The 19,220-nt window shown below is 26.1% G+C and overlaps 6 protein-coding genes across 10 annotated transcripts; 3 read left to right on the top strand and 3 right to left on the bottom strand.

Annotated features, from left to right (window-relative positions):
• Positions 1-572: 572 nt before the first annotated feature.
• LOC105365589 (uncharacterized) lies at positions 573-3,783 on the bottom strand. The gene is made up of 7 exons (XM_011503798.1): positions 3,292-3,783; positions 2,246-2,419; positions 1,976-2,178; positions 1,716-1,869; positions 1,359-1,627; positions 1,037-1,255; positions 573-956 (listed from the first exon to the last, which is right to left on the bottom strand). Exons 1-7 carry the CDS (start codon positions 3,341-3,343, stop codon positions 903-905), a joined length of 1,125 nt encoding a protein of 374 aa, XP_011502100.1. The 5' UTR covers positions 3,344-3,783; the 3' UTR covers positions 573-902.
• Positions 3,784-6,312: 2,529 nt separating this feature from the next.
• Positions 6,313-8,254, top strand: Chchd3 (Coiled-coil-helix-coiled-coil-helix domain containing 3). The gene is made up of 3 exons (XM_011503797.1): positions 6,313-6,462; positions 6,562-6,990; positions 7,920-8,254. Exons 2-3 carry the CDS (start codon positions 6,624-6,626, stop codon positions 8,081-8,083), a joined length of 531 nt encoding a protein of 176 aa, XP_011502099.1. The 5' UTR covers positions 6,313-6,462; positions 6,562-6,623; the 3' UTR covers positions 8,084-8,254.
• Positions 8,255-8,722: 468 nt separating this feature from the next.
• LOC105365586 (B-cell receptor-associated protein 31) lies at positions 8,723-10,292 on the bottom strand. 2 transcript variants are annotated; one of them, XM_011503795.1, is made up of 3 exons: positions 10,129-10,292; positions 9,500-9,805; positions 8,723-9,320 (listed from the first exon to the last, which is right to left on the bottom strand). In XM_011503795.1, exons 2-3 carry the CDS (start codon positions 9,765-9,767, stop codon positions 8,905-8,907), a joined length of 684 nt encoding a protein of 227 aa, XP_011502097.1. In that variant the 5' UTR covers positions 9,768-9,805; positions 10,129-10,292; the 3' UTR covers positions 8,723-8,904. The 2 variants fall into 2 exon arrangements, with proteins under 2 accessions (XP_011502097.1, XP_011502098.1); XM_011503796.1 differs by having other exon boundaries at positions 10,145-10,292.
• A 2,817-nt stretch (positions 10,293-13,109) lies between these two features.
• Positions 13,110-15,053, top strand: Pym (partner of Y14 and mago). Of its 2 annotated transcripts, none has more exons than XM_011503794.1 (3): positions 13,110-13,284; positions 13,893-13,986; positions 14,303-15,053. In XM_011503794.1, the coding sequence occupies exons 1-3, from the start codon at positions 13,254-13,256 to the stop codon at positions 14,802-14,804; spliced, it is 627 nt and encodes a 208-aa protein (XP_011502096.1). In that variant the 5' UTR covers positions 13,110-13,253; the 3' UTR covers positions 14,805-15,053. The 2 variants fall into 2 exon arrangements, with proteins under 2 accessions (XP_011502096.1, XP_011502095.1); XM_011503793.1 differs by having other exon boundaries at positions 13,890-13,986.
• Positions 15,054-15,820: 767 nt separating this feature from the next.
• On the bottom strand, positions 15,821-18,537 carry thoc6 (THO complex subunit 6). 3 transcript variants are annotated; one of them, XM_011503788.1, is made up of 5 exons: positions 18,431-18,537; positions 16,900-17,127; positions 16,641-16,808; positions 16,406-16,568; positions 15,821-16,176 (listed from the first exon to the last, which is right to left on the bottom strand). In XM_011503788.1, exons 1-5 carry the CDS (start codon positions 18,451-18,453, stop codon positions 15,856-15,858), a joined length of 903 nt encoding a protein of 300 aa, XP_011502090.1. In that variant the 5' UTR covers positions 18,454-18,537; the 3' UTR covers positions 15,821-15,855. The 3 variants fall into 3 exon arrangements, with proteins under 3 accessions (XP_011502090.1, XP_011502089.1, XP_011502092.1); XM_011503787.1 differs by lacking the exon at positions 18,431-18,537 and adding an exon at positions 17,192-17,335; XM_011503790.1 differs by lacking the exon at positions 18,431-18,537 and adding an exon at positions 17,192-17,270 and having other exon boundaries at positions 16,900-17,116.
• Positions 18,529-19,183, top strand: Dim1 (thioredoxin-like protein Dim1). Its single transcript, XM_011503791.1, has 2 exons — positions 18,529-18,624; positions 18,777-19,183. Exons 1-2 carry the CDS (start codon positions 18,547-18,549, stop codon positions 19,125-19,127), a joined length of 429 nt encoding a protein of 142 aa, XP_011502093.1. The 5' UTR covers positions 18,529-18,546; the 3' UTR covers positions 19,128-19,183.
• The last annotated feature ends 37 nt before the right edge of the window (positions 19,184-19,220 follow it).

Genomic DNA, 19,220 nt, shown 5'->3' with positions numbered 1-19,220 from the left:
AGTCTGCAATCCATTTGGTACACTGGAACTGGAACGTATGAGAAATTCAATTCAAATAACATCAATTCACTTTGGCTGTGAAATTGTAATAACAAATAGTTAAGTCCCTAAGAAAATGGAAATATTTATAAATCCATGCATATAGCATAAAATATGCGTATAAAATAGCATATACATCATAGCCATAAAATAATTTGCTATTTATATTTTTACCTTTCTATTTCGCATTTAACATAAGATAGAAGATTTTAAAACCCCATTGTTATTTGATTAAACAGCATTGATGGTCTTTTCATATTTAAAGTTCTAGTTTATCAAAAATATATTTCAAGCGTTATTTATAATTCATTTATAAAAACATACAATTAAATTGTTTTTAATGTTTTCAATTTTATGATACAGTAACATATTTTTTATCTTTCTGTTATCAATAAACAAAATGAAGTTTTGTCTAATTCAAATTTATCAATGCAAATGTATTAAAATGGTTTTATATTTTAATCCTCGAATCCCAATATTCGTGATAAATATTATGAAATACAAGAGCAAAAAGTACAATCAATTTTATCAATGTAAAATTACAATATTACTGCTTTAAATAAAATCTTCATATCTTTTTTAAACACTTATTGCTTGTAGCTACATTGACATTTGTTCCTTTTCTTTTTGTTCCAGAAACACATCGGAACATGACTAGCGCTCTAATTCAAATAAATTTTTAAGTACATACATTGCTACTATTTTATCACATACTCTGGTAGGCTCATAATATCTTATTTAATAAGGTAATAATAATATGGCGCATGTCAAACTGCGTCAGGCACGAGGTCTAACACTTCATCTCGGCACTTTGGAGTTTACTAAATATCTAAAAAATGTTATGAAAACTTTGTTGTATTATATTACAAAACTAGAGAATAAGGGAAAATTTTCATGGCAACATAGTCATCTAAAACCTATATAGAAAAAATATTGATTTCATTTAATCATTCTTTCATTAATGTTTGATAATGTATTTATTACATAAATATGTTACTTCTTTTAGTGCTTCTTTCGTCATTTTCTGATATTTGTAAGAGAAATCAGTACTCTGGGATAATTTTCCTGGATTTAAGTACAAATGCTGATTGTGAAGAAGCTCTTGATCTATATATGGTGAAAGAGGACTATTTTCGACTCCATCTTTGTTACAGGCCTCTGCCCACGGCCCCATGTGCTTGTCATTAATTTCTTCGACAACTGTATTCATATCCATCTGAAAGTAAACATTCATTTTATAATTATTATCAAATATACAAAAATTTGAAATATACGTAAGTAACAATCTTGAGTCATAAACTTATCCATCAAGCAATTACCTTGGCTAGAGAAGACAAGGCTGTTCCCCAATAATCATGATTTATATTAAAGAGTTCGGATACAATAGCGCTTATTGATCCTTGAGTGGAATTTCCTTCGTCAACAAGATTGTAAATTTGTCCAACCGTCTCAGGCCTTGTAGCGATGTGCCAAATAGCACGAGCTACATCCCTAACATGAACTGTATTCATGCGCAATTCAGGTCCCCATAACAGTTTCATCATTTCACCCAAATGTTTATATACGGCACCAATAACTAGACGAGGAGCTGGAAATATGTATGCCGCGTTAAAAGAATTGAACAATAACGGAAAGGATATTGTGACATTTTAATCTTTATCTTATTATTATTTTACCTAAACCTGTCCTGTCCCCAAGGCCATAGACGATAGCTGGTCTAATTACGCTATATCTCAAGCCAGGTACATTTTTTAAATCATTTTCAACTTGAAATTTATGTTTAGCAACATAAGTCCATGGTTCGGTTGTATCGTCTTCTTTAAGCGACATCTAAATAAATATACATTTATAATAAAATTAAATTAAATCAAGGAGGAAATTATTTAATCAATATAATTTACATTTAAATAAAACAAATTTATATTCAAATAGAAACCTTTTCTGAGCAAGTAAAATTTCCAGAAGAAATTTCAATGTAACGCTCAACATTTATTTTAGCGGCTTGTTGAGCACAATTCATACTTAATTTATAAATTCCCTCTTTATAAACCGGATCCGTTTGTCCACTTTTTGTTTCACCAGCGCAATTAAATACATAGGAAATTGGATTGTCCGACAAAAATGCATTTTGACATGAAACTGCGTACGCAAATTTATAAGCATATTGACAAGAATTTATTGAAAACATAAAAAGGCAATATAATACCTTGATTGATAAGATTAGCACTTCTGAATTCTATTAAAGGACTCTCAAAAATCTTCTGATGTTTAGTATTTAGCCAGGCAGTCTGAGGCGGAACCTTGTCTACTACTCTTAAATAAGAAACCAGCTCATTTTCAATTAAATACTCGACTAAATTACGTCCTATAAATCCACAGCCTATAAATTACAATTTTTTTTTAATAGAAATCCTATTGAAAAATGGTTTAATATAATTTATCTTTTTATAAATAATGAATATAATGGTAAGAAATATCTTATGATTTATAAAGTTATATGCTAATAATTTAATTAAATAATTTAGTCAAACAAGAAGTTTAATAATTTCATTATACTTCACATATATCAATTAGTGGAATAAAAATGATGAAATACTCGTCAATGTAGAAACACTCGTTAATTGGAAATATAAAATTTATGCAGAGATAAATGTCTAAATAGACACAAATATTGTGATGTTCTTTGTACAAATAGCAATGTGGTTTTCATTTATATAAATATATTGATATAATCACAAGAAATGAAATGTCAGCGATGAAAAAATAAAATTTTATTAGAGCATTTGTCATGTAATGCTGCAATATAATTTTTGTCAAACTTCATGTGCATGGTTTAATGTCACGTTTAGCTTGAAAGTTTTGAGATCAACTATATATACATTATAACTGATAAATGATTTATGTAGCGACCGAACTTCTGAGCATGGAAACGCAAATCTATACGTAATTTAACTTAAGATAAATACAGATAATTTTGATATAAATCGATATTCAACAGCAAAACAATGAAATATGCTGTGTAAAATATAATGCAATGTTAATTGTAAATTAAAACTAATAAAAGGAAAATTATTTATCACGAATGAATTTTAACAGTTAAAACGAGATTTCAAAGTATAGATAATAAATACTCGACCAGTAGATAAAGAATTCATAAGCACTGCACAGTGATTAAAATATTACCATCGCTGCATCACACTAATTACAACCTCAGCCCAATAATACAAACAATACAAAATTTACTTATCTCACCTCCCAATACAATAACGCCGGGTTTTTCGTTAGGCTCCTTGTCGTTTGCCATAATCGCACTACTCGCCCAAATATAAATTCCATACACCGAAAAACGACCGCATACACACCTTGCAGCTCTCCTTCCCACACCCTGAATTTTTTCTTTTTTCTTTTTTTTTTTTTACTATTCCGTTCGCTTTCCTTTCAGGATATAAAATCAACTATATATGCATGCATACGTATGCGCACGCACGCGCAAGTGTATGACTGGAATGACACACGAATGCGTGGTACACGTACACGCCAAAAGAGGCCTTCTGCGCGGGTGTCCACTTTAATTTTATTTTTCGCACGCAGGACACGCGTCACACTCTGCCAGTAGGATATTCGCAAATCGTATGCAACGATGCCTCATGATCCTCTCTCCTTTACTCTCCGCCTCAGCTCGCCTTCGTATGTACGCATGCATAAAAAAACGTGTCGACGTCGTATATCTATGACATATATATATATATATATATATATATGTCTCTCTCTCTCTCTCTCTCTCTCTCTCTCTCACACACACACACTTCCTCTTAGAGAGCATGCATGTTTACAAGTGGCAGCCTCTTTATCAACCCTTGATAAAAGATAAAAGGCTCTGCAGTCTTGCGCGCGCGCACGCTTGCGCGAAAGTGGGAGACAGGAGAGACGAGAAACAGAAAAAGAGATAGGAATAGGGGGGAGGGAGAGAGAGAGAGAGAGAGAGAAAGAGAGTATGTGTTAAAAGTCAAGAGTTAATCTCTGCTACTGACTTGCTACTACTTCTACTATTATTTTTTATTCTCGAGACTTGCAACTTCCCTCTATACTTGCCTCTCCAGACCCCCCCCCCTCCTGCTCTTATAAAATATACGTTGGATAAAATGTATTTTCAAAACAACACAGTTCGAAACTTACAATTTCATTATTACATTATTAAATTTCACATTCTCTATCGTGCATCGCCTTTTTATCAAAATTCTTAAACGCCTTTCCTTATTAAAATATTGGTAAAAAAAAGAAATCTTCGTTCTTTAAAACAAATTTATGAATACCTGTTGAGCATAAATTTCATAATTATCTACAAAAATGGTACACCGTATATTCGATATAAAATACAATATACGCTGTATTTAATCAATTTAAATTTAAATTTAAAAAATATAAGAAAAAAATATAAGTGATTGACTATCTTTTGATTAACCTTACTTCGATTTTTATAACAAATAATTTTAAAAATAAGTTATAATATTCATTAAAAATTACAGTCAAAGAAACAAAATGTTTTAAAACCGAAAGATATAGTGGAAAAATGATTTAATAAAAAAAAAAAAAAATTAATAAATTTACTGTAGAATGTTTAAGCAGACGATTTGTCATATTAATAAATAATAAATATAAATAGTACATGCAGACAAATAGATTCAGAAATATTTATTAATTATTTACAAAACATGACAGGCCTTTAATTTTAATAGATAAAATTATTTCGATAAACTACCATTATGTATTTAAATCTTTATTATTTTATATTTTATTAGCAATTTTATATTGTCATCAAGATTAATTCAAACTATTTTCAAAATTAAGAAAATACATTTTTCTAATTTTCATTTACTCTAAGAAACCAAAAGTATTTCAGATATCTCAATATATCAATCCAAATATAATTTTCATATAAATGAAAAATAATGAATGCTTAATTTCTCAAATTTATTATTTATATAAATCAATCACTGATTTAATTAAGAACGTGCCAACGTTTAAAAACTTAATAAATGTTTATAAGATTCAATATTTAAAATTAAAAAATGTAAAGATATATAAAGCGTGAATAATAAAAGCTATGAAAGAATTATATTAATTATGATTACAATAAAATGCATAATTTGCACTGCCACTTTTCGTTTCTTTTTTTTTTTTTTTTTTCTTTACTAAACACTTTGATTTATTTAGAATTATAGACGATTATCTGAAATAATAAATTATCTGAAAATAATATTTATTAGCTATTTATATCGAGATGGCATTACGCTTTAATCGTTACAATACCTTATATCCCAATTACCAATGTGCATTTGAAAATTAATTAAATAACATTTATTTTTAACGCAATGTAAAGCCATCAAATGCAGACACGAAAATAAATAGCTGAATTAAAAAAAATTGCAAAAAAATTGTGTATTGTTCTCTAATTATGGTATTGAAAGGAGTTGATGAAGCTTGCATTTATTTATTCATAAAGACTGCACGAACTCATAGACTCCGTTCTCCTAAATTCCGTGAAGGTAATTGTATATTCACAAGTGCATATCACATAGTTTAACGATCACATAGATTCGATATTATAACAATGAATAAAAAGCCATTCGCAAATTAAATGTTATTTTATTTACAATTTAGTGAGCTAGGTAAATCCGTCGTATGAATTTTTTTTATTATAAAAGAATGAATAAAATTTAAAAATGGATAGATATAAATATTTTATAATATTAATAAATAAATTTTGTTCTTATTTATACTTACGTTTTGTTTTTTATATCAAAAATCACAGCTTATCATTCGGTAACTCATATTTTGCGATTAAAAATTTTACAATTAAAAATAATCAGATAAACCTGCTCATAATAAAAAAATCTTTCCTATTACAATGAATCTGGTTTACATTTGAAATAAATTTTGAATAACTATTATCGTTTGATTAATAAAGGCAAATTGATTAAAAAATGTTTATAAAGTTAATCATATTAATGAGTATTTTTTATTTTTGAAAAAAAAAAAACACTTATTGATAGTTTTGAATAAATATATGTATAATATTATTTCTTATGATACTTGTATTAATATATTTTTTTCAAATATTTTTAAACGTACTTTTACATATTAATTGCATTTTTAATAACAGTTTACTCTCATGACTCTCATTTGAGAGAGAGAAAAAAAAAACCAAAATTTTACTATTATAATTTTTATAAGTTTTGATTATTAGATAAGAATTGATAAAAACGAGGTACGACTGCTAAGTTGACATAATAGTACCAACATACAATAATGGAACTAACCAACTAATTTTTACATAACAGCAATCGACAGATTCGACCAACCATAAATATAATAGCTATTAATTTTTAAAAAATCACTTTAGTTATATGAAGGCATTTACAGGTAAGTACAGTTTGAGAGCTGAAAAACAAAAAAACATATGTCAATATGTAATCATAATGATAGTATTAACTGTTAACTGAATTCTGCTCTTTCAACTAGCTTAAACTCATGCCATATTTATAAAAAATATAGTATAGTTTATTAATCTTGCCTAGTTAAAAATGGGCTCTAGTCAAAGTACTCATAAATTTACCATTGTCAATGATAGTATTGATAATATCGTCAGAATTTCTGATGATGTTGCCAAAAGGTTATACCAAAACCATGTAGAATATTCTAATAAAGCGAATGAACCCAACAATATAGTACCAGGACACGTACCTACCACCAAATTACAAAATGATGAAGTGTATTATCCTTTATATACTCTTACTGCTCTGGAAGTGCTTCAACAGAACCAGATACAATTAGAAAATCAAGAAACTTACTGGATAAATCGTTTAAATGAGCTTAAAAAGAATCATGAAATGATCGATAATCAGCTTGTAAATGAATTTAAAAAAGCTAAAAACATATTTGAATATAAAAGTAAGATGATTATTTTTTGATGAATAATTGTAGACAATAGTATTGTTACATAAAATTATAAATATCTGTATTTAAAAGTTGTTTACAAAATGAAGTATTTAAAATTGTTAAATTTAAAAAACTGAAATCTACTTAATTCAATAACAAATACTTCATTTATGTTTCTTCAGCTTTATAACAAGTTAGTTCGGTAAATTTTTCTTATTATTATTCTATGATTTATTAAAAAGAATGATTTTTTACATTAATTCCATTAATTAGATAATTTAGATAAGATAATAAATAAAATCAGTTTTATGTATAATTCATATTAAAATTCAAGATATATTTAGAAATTTTATAATTATTTGGATTACTATCAATTATGATTTATATTGTTTGGATAGAAATAGTATATAAGTAATACAATATATATGTATAAATCATATTTCAATACTATACCTTTTTTATATTGAAAATAAATTCAAATTTTATTTCAAGATTAGATATTCAATAGGTTGTCCGTAATGAAAAGATTCAAAATGTAAATTAAATTTTCAAAATAATATTTATCTAGTTGAAGTTACTACAACTAAAATAATTTATAAAATAGTTAAATTATTTAATATGGCTTGTTTTTATTAATTTATCTGATAAGTTTTATAATAAATCATTTTTCTCAATTAACTAATTCTAATAATTTTATACAACAGGTTAATTATGTTTAATGTATTATAAATTATTGAATTTTGTATGTAATAACTAAACTATAGAAAATTTAAAAAATTGAATTAATATATACTCTTCGTAGGCCTATATATATATATATATATATATATGCGTGCGTGCGTGTGTGTGTGTGTGTTTATGCAATAGTTTATAAAAAAATTAATTTATAAGAATACAGTTTAAAAATAAATAAATTAACGTTGTTTAAAAATTCTTTGCAGTGGCAAAAATTAAGAATTCATCCCAAATGTGTTTGAAATATGAAGAAAGTTTAAAGGATTGCTACTCTAAGAATCAAAATAAAATATTAAATTGTTCTGTAGAATTAACAAATTATGCAAAATGTGTGAATGAATGCAGAGAAAAAGTTATGCCGATACAATAATATTTGATAAATTAGAAAACCAAGAAAATATTTGCTTCTTGTATCAGAAAATGTGTAACTCCTAATTATTGATAATTTGTAATTTAATGAAATATTTTGGAATGTGGATTCAGCATAATGTCCAAAAGAAAGAATTGCAATGGGTAATAAATAAACCGTTTACAGATTGAATCGTGAATATTTTTATTAAAAATGTATATTACATATATATTCAATGTATATTGAAATAAAAAATTAATTAATTAGTTTTCGTTATTAATTTATATTTGTAAAATTATTTTCACACATAGTAGTAAATATTTCTTAAAAAATTCCTTTACTATTAACCAGATTTATCTATATATTATTGTTTTACATTTTTGTTCTGTACATAGTTGCATTAAAGATATTTGCTTCCTTCCGTTTAATTAATTATTAACTATAATTAATTAAATAAATATAAATAAAACAATATACTTTATTCAAAATTTTATAATAAAACTGTAAAATATGTATAAAGGGATTAATTCTATTATGTTAGTAAGCTTTAAGAAAGTTTTATTAATCTTGTATTCACACCCAAATATTTATGAACATATTCACACTCCATGTATACTTTTTTTACAAAAAAATATTTTATAACTATAAAAACTGAAGTTTTATAAAAGGATTAAATGTTAAATTTGTTTCAACCTCCTAAATTGATTTTATTCATTCTAATGGAAATTAGACTTTTAAAAACTTGCACAAATACTTGAAACATATTAATGTAAAATAAAACAAACACTATTGTCGTTGAATGACTTTAAGTATTAAAAAAATCGCTTAATACGTTAAAATATTCAATCGCTCTTCTTATCACCACTAGTAGCTGTAAGTGCAGAGAATGCTGTATTTAATTTATCATATTCTTTTCCTAATGATTCTGCTTGGGACTTCATTGCTAATTTGTCCTTTGTTTCTTTCTCTAATTTAGTTTTTAGTTCGTCATTCTCTGCTTCCAATTCTTCGACACGATGTTTTAGTTTTACATCAATTTGATCATTTTTCTCATTCTCTGGAGTTTTTGTTGATTGCTGAAGAAGACTTTTAGCAGCATTCATAGCAGATTTAGCTTGCTTCATAGATGCTTCACTTTCAGCTGACAGCGTTGCTAGTGTAGAGATTAATATAACAAGTCGACGTATTACAAGGCTCAAAAACAGAGCAAATCCAGATATGTAGAAATTTCTTTGGGCACGAAATAATCTCATGTTGCCTATAATATAGATTATTAATTAATAATTATATATATATATTTAATATTTATTATAATATAATTATTTATAATAAAAAAAAAAAAAGTTCTATACTAATTTTAATAAGATAACTAAAAATATATCTTTTTCGTATAAAAATTAATTAATAATTATTTATTTTAATGCAAATAATAAATACCTTGCATTTCGGCATCCAAATGAGTATGTTCACTTGCATCCACAGAGGAATATTTTCGGATCTCACGGATTGCATCAATCAGAAACAGAACGAGTGTTGCAAGTAGTACAAAAAAATAAATACTAGCTTGTTTCCCCAAACTTTTTAAAAATCTTGACTTGAAAAACCGATGCCATCTCTGCGGCGAAGCTACTGGCAAAACCAGAAGAAGTACTACAAAAATCTCAGCATACAGAAAAGCTGCGATTAACATCCACTGGAAACTCATATTATTTTAACGCTAATTCTTAATAGTGTAGATGAATACTGAAATATAATAATTACAAAAGTTAAATTTATTACATAATTTGTAATAAAATTAGAGAAAATAAAAAATAACCTAAATAATGATCAAATATCTTAATATGAAAAACACAGATGATCGAGAATTTATTATCATAAAAAATTAATATGTCACATGTCAAGAAATTTTTAATCTACTTATGCATGTTAAAAAATTATAATAGAGTATTTGTGCCTTTTCGTTTTATAAATAAATTTTCATCCAAACCGTAAAAATAAATCGAAATTATTCTAAAATTTATTCACGTTTTCAATAACGAATAAATAACGCATATAAGTATTCTTACAAATATTAATAATTACTTTGTAGAAATAATCGTTACAAGTAATTGAAGCAGGTTTGAATTTCAAGAGAACAGAATTTATATAATTTTATAACCAAGTTTTATAAAATGCTTTTTTCCTATCAATCTGACGTCATGTGCGACTATTCGCAAACTCACACACATGAATTCCTGAATTTTCAGCATTAACTTTATTAATACCCCCACCTTTCTATAATTGTCAAAAAAATGAGCGAATTTTAAGAAAAGAGTATAGAAGTACAATACATTTTATTTGCACCTTCGAAAATATATTTCATTTGTAATGTACATTCTTTAACTTTTGAACAGAAATATGTAAACAACGTGATTTTGTTATATTTTTGCATATACTAAATAGATTAATAAAAGCTTTTTTTTAATATATAATTTAATATATTTAATAACTGCGTTCATGATAATTCTATTTGTACTTTCATTAAAAAAATTAATTTTAACTAATTAATAGTAATTTGCATGTTGCGCGTACGTATTGAAATATCAACAACAAAAAAAAAAAAAAAAAAAAAAAAAAAAAAAAAAAAAATCTCGCTTGATTTGAAAATCACTGATTTTGTAATTACAGTAATACAAAAAAATAAGGATGAATAACAAAAAAACTTATTTGAAATATCTCACTTGAAAGATTTTATGAAATATGTAACATACCAATGTTTTTCTAACATTGTAATTTCATCCTATTTGCACGTTAAATGCTCCTCCACATCTTAAAGAACAACAAGTCAGAAAAATCATTATATTGGAAGCATTTATTCCTTAAATAATTACGCCCTGAGTCTTCCTAATTGTAATTTCATTTATATGTTTATTAATAGCCTTTACTCTTGTATATGCGGGCGTGCATGTGCGTAAGCAGAATTGTTACAGTTAGCAATGGCAGTAGTATTAGTGTAGTTTATACTTAGAATTAACATAAAATGTAGATCGAAATAACATATTACTAATGGCAAAAGAGACCGAAACCGTAGTTGAGTTTAAACCAAACCTTTTAAATATTTAAATTATAAGTTTTTAAATTTAAAATAAATTTATATATTAATTATATAAATTTATATTGTATTTTAATTGTCAATTCGTTAATCGTTTTCATGAAACTGAAACCCCAGCTACGATAACAAAATTTTATTACTATACTTGTTCGCAGTCTTTTAATTTAAATAACTAGATAGCCAAATTTGTTATTAAAAATGTGATATTAAAATATTGATACAATTACACATAATTTGATAAGATAAATAACATATCTGTAGCACCTTCCCAATTACCATCGATAACGGAAAAATATTGTTTACATCGCCATGGGTCGACATTTAAAAATTTTTTGTTATATATTTTTAAAAAAATTTATGCTTATTACCGAAATCTCAATTGTAACATTCATTACCTTCACTGGTTATTTAATGATTCCACTTTCACTGATTACCACTCTGGTAATGGAATCAGTTCGATGAATTCAATTAACCTTCGATGTCTACCTTTATACGTATAAAAATATTTTTTATATTTAATTCACTATAAATATATATGAATAATTTAAAGAATAATTTAAAAAATAATTTAGATAAATAATAGACAGAATCTTTATTTATATAAAAAATATTTTACTCTATTGCGTTAATAAAGCTTATCACGCGTTTCTGTACTCTTTCTTATTTTCTTATTTAATATTGATTTTGTAAAAGTCATTAATTTTATTTTTAAAAAATGAATAAAAATATGCGAATGATGAAAGTTATATAATCATGCATAATAACCAAATTTCTAACAATTGTTAATTCTCATATTATATTCATTAAACCCATTGGTAGTTCAAAAGATATCAATGTATTTTTACTTCTAGTTAATATAGCTTCTTTCGTTTAGCCAAATATTTTAAAATTGAATATACACGGATGAATCTATTTAAATTTATATATACGATAGACGTGAATTTAAATCACGTGAAACGCGTAAAAATTTTGCACTTGTCATCTTCTTTCTCTAGTTACACGTATACCTTAAAATACTTCATTTATAAGAAAAAATCCATTTTTTTGCAAATTGAAGTATAATATATATATATAATAAATATGTGTTTCAGTCCAGTAGTGTGCACATTTATATTTAAAAGCGATAAAAATAACGACGCAAAGCACAGTTAAAAAAAAGTCAATCGAAAAGCTGGGAATGGAAACTAGACAACAAGTAAGAAAAAAGTCACATAAGAGATATTTTGTACAACGTGGTACCAGCAAAAATCCATAAATCATAAAGTTTCCAGAAAGTAAGAAAAACAAAATATATATATTTGTCGTCCAGGCCTTCCTGGTGAATTCGAATCAATCACTGATCAGCGCTTCATTAAATTTTATTAAATCTCAATCACTCGGTTAATTCATAATAACGTAGGGCAAAAGGTACCATTAATACCATTAAAAATTAACGATTCTAACACACATATGTAGTATATTAATTTTAATATACTAATTTTATTAGCAAAACTTCTTATTAAAATTATCTAAAAGCACTTATATTGTGAAACAGAGAGTATTATCAATTGTCTTAAACTTTATTCTTTAATCTTCTAAAATAATCAGTTTTACTGCTTCAACGAGTAGACCCGGACCCTTCAAATCTCCTTGGATCTGGCAAACACGCACCCAGTCAGTCTTTTTCTGACTACTGCAAAGTAAAAAAGGACAAAGCGCATAATATTTCGTTTATGATATTGGGAAAATGAACGCCGGTTTGTAACGATATTGTCAAATATATAACCGTGAAAATTGTTAGCGCCTAGTCTGGGCAAAAATTTATATCCACATAAGCTATTCAAGGTCTCACACCGAATGTTAATCCTCTGCTTACACCGATTGTCCGGGCCAACATGCGCCCGCGCGCGCGCGCGCACGAACGCACATGCGCATATATATATATACATATATATAGATATGTTTATATATGAACACGCGCGCGCGCATTCACAGAGACAATACTAAGTTCAAAGTAATGGGTTGTATTATAAAAGTATTAAAAATGTCACGCTAATAATAAACGTACGGCGCAAAAAACTTAAGTAAAGTCTAGGTGAAAAATAAATCCCAAAAAGTACCATGGCTACGGCTTATATAAAGGATGAACAAGGTAATCTCGCGTCTGTCAAACATATCATGTAGCGGGTGCGTTTCTATTTATAACCTCAAAACGAGGTAAACAACTCGCCGTTTTTTCTTTCATAACCGAATGAGTTCAACACAGCGAATCAAGAGTTGTATATTTTTGTAAAATTTAGCAAAATTATTTGATCAAAGTACTCTAAATGTTTAAAATTTTTATCAAGTCATATTACGTCAATAATAACAATGATTAATTTTAACATTTATCATAATAAATAAATTTTTTATTATTTGTTGAATATATAGTTAAAAGTTTTTTCAATTTATAGTTTAATTTAATTTATTATAAAATAAATTGTCATCAATATCATGAGATGTTAAAATAATATATTGCAGATTTATTTTATAAGATTGTATATAAATAACTTAAAGCTATTATTAACTTCATTATTCAAGATTAGACGGTAGTCGTGAATGAATATTTTGTACGTAACGTAAAATATACAAAGTCAAACTAACTTCAAATTGAATCGATTGCTTTTAATAATACAAATCATTAAAAGTATATCTTTACTTCTTGGATAATCTAATATAAGAAAATATTAATAAAACGATTCTCTCTGTTCTTTTGAGAAGGTACCTTTATACCCGCCAGTCAACGACCAGATGGGACTTGGAGGAAACCTAGAAGAGTAAAAGATGGTTATGTGCCCCAAGAAGAAGTACCATTGTTAGTATTGAATAATATGAAATTATAAATCGTTTTGGATTTTGCCTGCATGCTTACGATTTACGATAAAATTAATTAAATGAAATTAGTAAGCTACAGCAATGATTGGCCAGCTGTAAAATAATCATTAAATTTTTATGAATATTTGACTTAATCAACTTTTAAAACTAAAATATGCTAGCAATTGTTTTAATTTTTATATATTTTTTTATGCAATTTAAGAACTGAAAATTAGACTGCCCTTCAATTTTCTTTTAATATTTAATATCCAGATATGTCTTACGGATGCAAATTAATTTTGTTTATTTTTAAATAGGTATGAAAGTAAAGGAAAGCAATTTGTAAAGAATAAACCAACATATCCTATTGGTATGTCTGCGGAATACGTAGCAGCTCACAATGCAAAAAGAGATATGGAAGCAGCCAAGTCAAAATCGATTCCAGGTCTTGTTATAGCAACCGAAACGAAGAAAAAGAAGAAGAAGAACAAAAATAAAGGAGTTGCTTCCCTTGCAGAAGATCTCAGCAAAACTGCAATATCAGAGCAGTCAGCATCTGTAAAAAAACAACGATCTGCGAATGAAAAATCTAAATTCACCAACAAACCAACTAGCAACGAAACGCCAAATAAACAAATATCAACAATGGATCCTTTAAAAAGGTTAAAAAATCTCAGAAAAAAAATTAGAGAAATTGAATCGCTAGAAAAGAAAATTGATAATGGAGAAATCAAAAATCCTGATAAAGAAATGCTCGATAAGGTATTGAGAAAAGTTGAAATCCAACAAGAAATCAAGCAACTTGAAGCTAATCAATAATTATAATGCTTCATATTGGAGCTTTTATAAAAAATAGATTTTGTGTCACTTAAATTTTTGACCAACGATAAGAAATGAACGGTGGTGCATCAAAATCTACTGTTATAATGTGTGATTTTACTGAATATATACTTTTTACATTGTATTTATTTAATAAGTAGATTAACTACTTAAGTCATATTGATATGTATAAATTTATTTCTAAAAAGTAAAAAGAAAAAAAGCTAATATCATAAATATTGCAGTATCATTCGCGTTTATTCAATTTTTCGGAATCAAATTTATAGAATTATCAAAGTTTATTTAACCGATTAAAATATGAACATATTTCACAGAAACGAAGTTCAGAATAATATTTAATTCCTATACGATTATGAAATAAATAAACAAAATTAACTCTTACATTTACAATAAATATGTAGTTGCTTTTATAAAATGTAAAAACAATACGTAAATAATAATAAAAAGGCTTACATTTATTTTTAAATTATAATGTTGTTTTATTCCAATTATTTTTTAATCTCTATGTTTTAAAAAACAATTTAAGTATTATGACAAAAACAAAACAAACATTTACCATTAACAAATGAACAACATTGATTTTGTCAATATATTCAAGTTGTTAAATAAAATAGAAAAATTTATGACTTTTTATTTTAATTTTACTTTGTAAACTTATTTAACAAAGGTGAAATGTTTACCTGCTGCTGTATTAAATTGTATGCTGTTATTTTATTTACAATTTTGATAATTGTGTTTGTGGCAACAGTATATATCCAAAATCCAAAATTATTAAAGAATGTTGAGAAACATATAAAGCATAATATTCCAGAGAAAACCGAAACAAGTAAAATTCATCTTTTACATATGATTAATCATAATCTCTCTAACTACATAAATATTTTTATAATTTGTAAAAATTTATAAAATACAATTGTTCATATTTAGTCAATGTTTCTTTATTATTTATGAAATAAATGAAAAAAATATCTTAAATATCAGAAAACATTTATATAAAACTTTTATTTTAATATCGGTTTCGATTAGAAAATCACGCAAATTTCAAAATCATTTCACGATAGTTAAAGTTCGTACATAAATCGATTTTATTACTTGAACCAGCGATACATAATACTTTTTGTGGCTGCTCTTGATAAATTACACTATAGACTGTATTACTAGAAACTGGGACTTTAGCTAATGACACTCCTTGATACGTTAAATGATAGAGATATGGCATTGCACCACCAGCAATAATTCTCTCCTCATAAATATCCGCAACATGGATCCCGTCATCGGGAAGATCAAAAACCATAGCTACTTCCATTGTTCGCGTATGCCATAAAGATAATCTTGGCCCACCACCGCAAAGCTGAAAAGCAAAATTCATAAATTACATACCAATTATTGTAATATACTATGGTGTAAAATAAAAATCTTTTCTTTTTTTTCTTAAAATCACTAATAATTTTTTCCATTCTAATCTATCATTAATTACATGGTTTGAATACAGCCGATTGAAATAATAACGATATTAAAATAATACAAAAATACTTATTATTTACTTAAGATTTTACACAATACATAATAACAATACGTACTAGCCAATCATCTGTAGAATCCACAGCACCAATCCACTTGCCAATTCTTGGTCTTGCTACCTTATCATCTAAATAAGGATGTAAAATGTTTGTATTTTCTTTATTACGAAGATCCCATAATCGAACTGTTCCATCCTCCCCTCCGGACACTAATTGTCTGCCTCTATAAATTGCAAAAAAATTTCATCAATTTCAGTATTAAATAAGTAGAACACTAAATAAATAAGATACGCACGATAATGCAATATTATGAATGAAGCCGGTATGCCCACTCAAGCTACTCGATATTTTTCCATTTTCTAGATTAATAATGTGAATTTGATTGTCCCCCGATCCGGCATAAATGACATTATTTTCTTTTGAATATATCATACAATTGACATCCGATTTCTCAAGACTGTCTCTAAAATAAAAATATAATTTTCATTGTGCATAATTATATTAATTTTTAATAATTGTAAGTGTTGGAATTAATTATAATAATGAACTGTTACTTTTTAGATGGGATTTGAATTACCCAGGAAGGTTTAATTTTTGAACACTTTGATGAAGTAACTATTTTCCAGTCCCATCCTGCAATTTCCCCACAAGTACCAGTGACTAAAAAATTATTAGTTGTTACAATACTTTGTACTTGTTGATCGGAATGTGGCTTAAATTGATATGTCGGCCCTAATAATTCCTCATTATCAGTTTGACGAGGACCAAGTGCTAATGATAAACTGTTAAAAAAATATATATTTCGAAAGATTTTTTAAGAATACAAATAAATATATCAATATTTACTCATAAACTGATACATCTCCATATATATTCCCTGCTAATAAATATCGACTGTCTGGTGAAAATGCTTGACACAACACAGTATTATAAAACAATTTTGCATTTAAATTTTCTGTCATTGTTCGTTTATTTCAAATAGATGTAAAAATTAAAATTATTTATAATCTTTAGCGTTAAATGATTTAAAAATAAATTATATGAATTATAACAAATTTATAATAGTGTTTTATTGCATCGTTCATCGATTATATAAAAATATTTATCAAACATTATAGTTTTAAGGTTAGACAATACAACAATGCAATGGCGAAGGTATATAATAAATGTAAACCGGCATCGATGAACGTATGGTTGATTAAACGCTTTAAATTTAAATATTTTAAACCATTTATTAATAGCACTCGAAAAAATTAAAAAACAAACATTAAAAAAATGGATGTTTACTTAAAAAATATGAATTATTTATCCAAAGCTGATAATCATTCGTAATATGATATCATTCGATAATAAAATAAAATAAATTTAAATATGGAATAAGTAAAGAAATTTTTTAAATAAACAATAAATTAAAATAAATGACATAAATGAAGAGCAATTAATTTTAAAAAGTAAAAAACTGCATTGACGTAAATAAAAGATCGTAAATAAATATTAAAAAATCACTAGTTTAGCCTCGGATTATTACTTATTATAATTTCTTTTTATACAGTTTTAAATAAATCCTTATTAATAAATGTTCAATTTTCCTTAATCTCACTCTAATAAGCTAATACTGATGTAAATATCAAAAATATCCAAAAAATATGATTGTAAAAAACTAATAAAAGCAAATTATTAATTTTATTATTTATTTATTTATATATTATTATTATTGTTGTTGTTGTTGTTGTTGTCGTTGTTATTGTTGTTGTTGTTGTTGCTGTTGTTGTTATTATTATTTTACTATTAATGAAAAATCTTTATTGTATATTAAAGAAAATTGACGATCTTTATCTACATATTAAAATGTCTATAAACCGATTGAAATTAACGTGAAGAAAATTTTTCTTTTGATGCAACAGAATACTTAATCATCATCAATATCTAACTCGTCACTTTACAGGTTTTAACAAAAGTATAACAGTTATAATCGACACAAAATTATGCGTACGTTCAAATTTTATTTTGAAATAAAAAAAATTTTATAATTATGAATAATTGTAATTGGATAATTTGAAATTGTTTGAATTAACCTTAACTTACTATATTGTATTACAGATGTGCATAAAACGTAGATTAACAGTGTCTTTTATAGCCGAAACATAAGCTTTACGTGTTATTATCTTGTTAATTGAATAAATAAAAATACATTATTCAAAATGTCGTATATGTTATCACATCTTCACAATGGATGGCAAGTGGATCAAGCAATTTTATCGGAAGAAGACCGAGTTGTGGTAATATAACCTGAAAGCTAATTGCAATCAATCTATTAATAACCGATTATATGGTTAATCCTAAATATAAACAGTGGCTTATTTAATGCTTTATAATTTATATTTTCATCATAAGCAATATATCGATTGTATTTTGGCATTAAATATTTTAGGTAATACGATTTGGACACGATTGGGATCCAATGTGTATGAAGATGGATGAAGTACTGTATAATATTGCTGAAAAAGTAAAAAATTTTGCAGTCATTTATCTGGTAGATATTACAGAAGTGCCTGACTTTAATAAAATGTATGAATTATACGATCCTTGTACAGTTATGTTCTTCTTTAGAAATAAACATATCATGATTGATTTGGGTACTGGTAATAATAACAAAATTAATTGGACGTTAGAAGATAAACAAGAAATGATAGATATCATTGAGACAGTGTATCGAGGAGCTAGAAAGGGTAGAGGTTTAGTAGTTTCACCAAAAGACTATTCAACAAAGTATCGATATTAATTTTTATTTTATAAATTTTTAAAATAACTTGTAATATATAATTGTTTTATGTTAAAACAAAATTATGACAAATTATTGATTAATTTAGTAATA

Source organism: Ceratosolen solmsi, unplaced genomic scaffold, assembly GCF_000503995.2.
Source record: "Ceratosolen solmsi marchali unplaced genomic scaffold, CerSol_1.0 scaffold48, whole genome shotgun sequence".
NCBI lineage: Eukaryota > Metazoa > Arthropoda > Insecta > Hymenoptera > Agaonidae > Ceratosolen > Ceratosolen solmsi.
Note: the sequence above shows the minus strand (reverse complement) of the source record. Positions and strands in the feature narration are given on the sequence as shown.